This window comes from Miscanthus floridulus, chromosome 9 (genome assembly GCF_019320115.1).
Source record: "Miscanthus floridulus cultivar M001 chromosome 9, ASM1932011v1, whole genome shotgun sequence".
Taxonomy (NCBI): Eukaryota; Viridiplantae; Streptophyta; class Magnoliopsida; order Poales; family Poaceae; genus Miscanthus; species Miscanthus floridulus.
The window spans coordinates 3,190,981-3,195,627 of record NC_089588.1 but is presented as its reverse complement, the minus strand read 5'-3'; the positions used below and the strand labels follow the sequence as shown (position 1 = coordinate 3,195,627).

The following is a 4,647-nucleotide window of genomic DNA, read 5'->3' as shown; positions in this document are numbered from 1 at the left end:
ATCTTTGTCATCTTCAATCTCAACCACTTCTCTTGGCCTAATATCACCAATATCCATATTCTTCATTGCATTTGCCAATGGTGACCTCTCACATCATCATGATTTTCATCTTCATCTTGAGAGCCTTTAGTTTCATCAAATTCAACATCATGGACTTCCTCAAGTGTACCACTAGCCAAATTCCAAACTCTATATGCTTTGCTTGTAGTGGAGTAACCAAGTAAGAACCCTTCATCACATTTCTTTTCAAACTTGCTCAATCTAGTGCCTTTCTTCAAGATATAACATTTGCAACCAAACACTCTAAAGTATGCAATGTTGGGCTTTCTTCCATTCAATAGCTCATATGGTGTTTTCTCCATCATTGGGTGACAATAGAGTCGGTTGCTACAATAGCAAGCCGTGTTGATAGCTTTGACCCAAAATGAATGACTCACATTATACTCACTAAGCATAGACATTGCCATATCAATGAGTGTTATATTCTTTCTCTCAACAAGGCCATTTGATTGAGGTGTGTATTTGGCCAAGAATTGATGTTTGATTCCAAATTCATCACAAAGCTCATCAACTCTAGTGTTTCTAAACTCACCGCCATTGTCACTTCTATCTTTCTTAATGGTGGTTTCAAATTCATTGTGACATCTCTTGACAAAAGATTTGAATGTAGCAAATGTATCACTTTTGTCACTAAGAAAGAATACCCATGTATATCTTGTAAAGTCATCCACTATCACAAAGCCATATTTATTTCCACCAATGCTAGTGTATGTGGTTGGTCTAAATAAATCCATGTGCAATAACTCAAATGGTTTGCTAGTGCTCATCATGCTTTTCTTAGGGTGGGTGTTACCAACTTATTTGTCGGCTTGACAAGAACTACAAAGTTTGTCCTTTTCAAATACCACATCTTTCAAGCCTTTTACTAGATCATGCTTAATCAATCTATTCAATTGTTTCATTCCAACATGACCAAGCCTTCTATGCCATAACCATCCCATGCTAGATTTGGTGAATAAGCATGTTGTCAATTGTGTTTCACTAGCATTGAAATCAACTAGATAGAGGTTCTCATATCTAAAGCCTTTGAAGATCAAATTCGAAACATCTACACTAATGATCTCAACATCATCTATTCCAAATATGCACTTAAATCCAAGATCACACAATTGAGCTACAGATAGTATGTTGAAGTTCAAGCTCTCTACTAGCAAGACATTTGATATGCTCAAGTCATTGGATATTGCAATCTTACCAAGTCCTTTGACCTTGCCTTTACCATTGTCACCAAATGTGATACTATCATAACCATCATTGCCACTTGAATTGATTGAATTGAACATTCTTGCATCTCATGTCATATGTTGAGTGCACCCACTATCAAGCACCCAATGCCTTCCTTTGGCTTTATAATTAACCTACAAAAGCAAATCAATTTCTTTTAGGTACCCAAACTTGCTTGGGTCCTTGAAGGTTAGTCACTAAGCTCTTGGGCACCCAAATTGCCTTCTTCTTTGGGCCAACAATGGGAGCACCAATGAACTTAGCCTTCACACCATTGGTACCCTTTATAAGCAAATAACAAGAATCAAATTTTATTGAGGATACATTAGTATGTGATTTCTTGTTCTTGCATTGTTGCTCTATATGCCCTACTTGCTTGCAACTATGGCAAAACTGACTATTGCCCCTTACAAAGCTAGCTTTGGGAGTTACAAAGGCCGCCTTGCCCTTCTTGGGGGTATAGCCTAATCCCTCTTTGTTAAGAGAGAAGCATTGGCTACCCAAGCACTTTAGCAAGCGGGCATCACCGCCATAGGCATTGCCTAAAGCACGTGTGAGCTCATTGACCTCCTTCTTGAGGTTCACATTTTCCACCATTAATGAGGTATCGCAAGTGAGACCATCACTAGTAGGTGAAGTAGAAGTGGAGGTGCTACATGTAGAGTTAGTGGGAGCAACAATGATAGGAGCATGGATAGATTCATCAATAATATCACAAGTTACTCCTATGTCACATGTTACAACAATCTTATCCTTGTTTTGTTCAAGAAGAGAGGAGTGAGCCTTTTCAAGCTTCTTGTTAGCTTTGCTAAGCTTCTCATGAACTTCCATTAGTCCCTCATGAGTAGCATTGAGCTCATCAAAGGATTGCTCAAGAGCTTTAAGCTTCTTGTGCAATTCTTTGCACTCCTTTCTCTTCATCTCAAAACAAGTATGAGCTTGTTCTAACATGTACATGAGGTCCTCCTTTGAGTGCTCCTCATCATCACTCTCACTATCACTACTATCACTCTCATTACATTGTACCTTAGTGGCCTTAGCCATGAAGCATGTTGATGGAGTGTCGAAGAGAGAGGGCTTGTTGTTGATGGTGATACTTGCAAGTGCCTTCTTCTTGGATGTCTTCTTCTCATCATCACTAGAATCATCATCATCCAAAGAAGCATCACTATCCCATGTCACAACATAAGAGCCACCCTTCTTCTTTGTGAAGGACAACTTCTTCTCTTTCTTCTCCTTCTTTCCTTTCTTCTTCTCTTCCTCATTATCATCACTATTGTAGGGACAATCCACAACAATATGATCCTTGCTCTTGCATTTGTAGCATCTTCTCACATAATCCTTGCTCTTGGTTTGATCTCTTCTCTTTCTTGCACCATATCCCTTCTTCATGAATTTGCCAAACTTGCGCACAAAGAGAGCTAAGAACTCATCATCAATGTCACTTGTTTCCTCATCATCACTTGACACTTGTTTCTTTGATTTGCCCTTGCTCTTGGATGAGGTACCGGCCTTGAAAGCCACACTCTTCTTCTTCTTGCCCTTCTCTTGGTCAACCCCCTCCCTTTCCACACGGTATATCTCTTGTGTCATGACATCACCTAGTACTTGGTTAGGGGTTATATCTTTCAATCCTCCTCTTATGATGATCAACCTCAATGTTTCAAATCTTGGAGGTAGACACATCAAGAATCGATGAGAGACATCATCATCATTCACCTTCTCACCCAAGCTCTTCAAGTCATTTACAATTACTTGAAGCCTATGAAACATCTCCGGGATGCTCTCATCATCCTTCATCTTGAAACTTGTCAACTTATCTTTTAGGATGTATAGCTTGGCACTCTTGACCGCCGGTGTGCCTTCATATGTTTCTTCCAACCTTGTCCAAACTTCACTTGCTCTATCAAGATCTTTAATTTTCTCAAACACCTTTGGATCAATTGCATTGTATATGGTGTTTAGAGCCATTGTATTGCATTGCTTGTTTTCTTGCTCTCTTGGGGTTAGACTTGTGGGATCAAGAATTACAAAGTCATTTTCCGTTACATCCCACACCTTCTCATGAATTGACCCTAAATGCATTTTCATCTTTCTCTTCCAATAATCATAGGATGTGCCATCGAATTGCGGTGGTTTGGTTGCAACATGGTTGAGCATGATTTGAGCCATCTTTTAGACACCAAAGGTTGTTAAGCCTTAATCAATTGGTGACCATGGCTCCGATACCACTTGAACGGTCCTTAATGGCTAGAGGGGGGTGAATAGCCTAATAAAAAATTCTACAAAACACTTAGAGCAACTTAATTAGACAATTAAGAAGCAAAGCTTTTTGCACTAGCTCTACTAAGTGTTGCAAGCCACCTATCCAAGCAATTCTAGTATATTATGATCTCTATGGCACACAATGCTATGTCTAGGTTGCTACTCTCTAAACAAGTGAGTACGCAAGAATTAAATACTAAGAACTACAACTATCACTACACAAGAGTATATGAAAGTAATGCAAGTGATAGATATAGTTACCAATGCCGGCAAGAGACAATTGATCACAATATGAATACCAAATGAACCAAGGAGACAAAGTTGACACAATGATTTTCTCCCGAGGTTCACGTGCTTGCCGGCACACTACATCCCCATTGTGTCGACCACACACTTGGTGATTCGGCGGCTAATAAGTGTTTCACAAACCTAGCCCAACAAATGGGCGCCGCAAGAACCGAGCCACAAGTGAAGGTAACTCAATGACACGAGCAATGTATTAGAGCTACCTTATGACTTCTTCAACGGGGAAGGTGCAATACCCCTCACAAATCACCAAGAGATGGCCATGAACAATCACCGACTCGTGCCAATGCTCCTCCGCTGCTCCAAGCCGTCTAGGTGACGGCAACCACCAAGAGTAACAAGAAAACCATAGCATAACGATCTACAAGTGCCACTAGATGCAACCACACAAGCAAATGCACTTGGAATCACTCAATCTCACTTTGATTTGCACTATCAAGCAAGGAGATGAGTGGGAGGGAGTATGCTTAGCTCAAAGGGATGTCAAGTATTTCAAAATGCCAAGAGTGTTGCCCTAGAGCAGGCCAACATCTATTTATAGACCCCCTCCAAATAACATACCCATTGGCCAATTCATTGGGCTAACTGCGTGTGCACTGGACGCGCTGCAGGTAGCACCAGACACGTCCGGTGCCTACGCGTCCGGTGTATTGCCCGTTGACACATGTCCTAGCCAATTGAATACTACCGTTGGCACACAACGGCTACTCACGTGCGCTTGCTGAGTTCGCATCGGACGCGTCCGATGTACAAACCGGATGCGCTACGCCTCAGCGTCTGCTGCAACTCAGA

The 4,647-nt window shown here is 41.1% G+C and overlaps 1 protein-coding gene across 1 annotated transcript; it reads right to left on the bottom strand.

Moving 5' to 3' along the window:
- Positions 1-1,909: 1,909 nt before the first annotated feature.
- LOC136479067 (uncharacterized) lies at positions 1,910-2,877 on the bottom strand. The gene is made up of 3 exons (XM_066477050.1): positions 2,392-2,877; positions 2,026-2,310; positions 1,910-1,936 (listed from the first exon to the last, which is right to left on the bottom strand). The coding sequence occupies exons 1-3, from the start codon at positions 2,875-2,877 to the stop codon at positions 1,910-1,912; spliced, it is 798 nt and encodes a 265-aa protein (XP_066333147.1).
- Between the last annotated feature and the right edge of the window lie 1,770 nt (positions 2,878-4,647).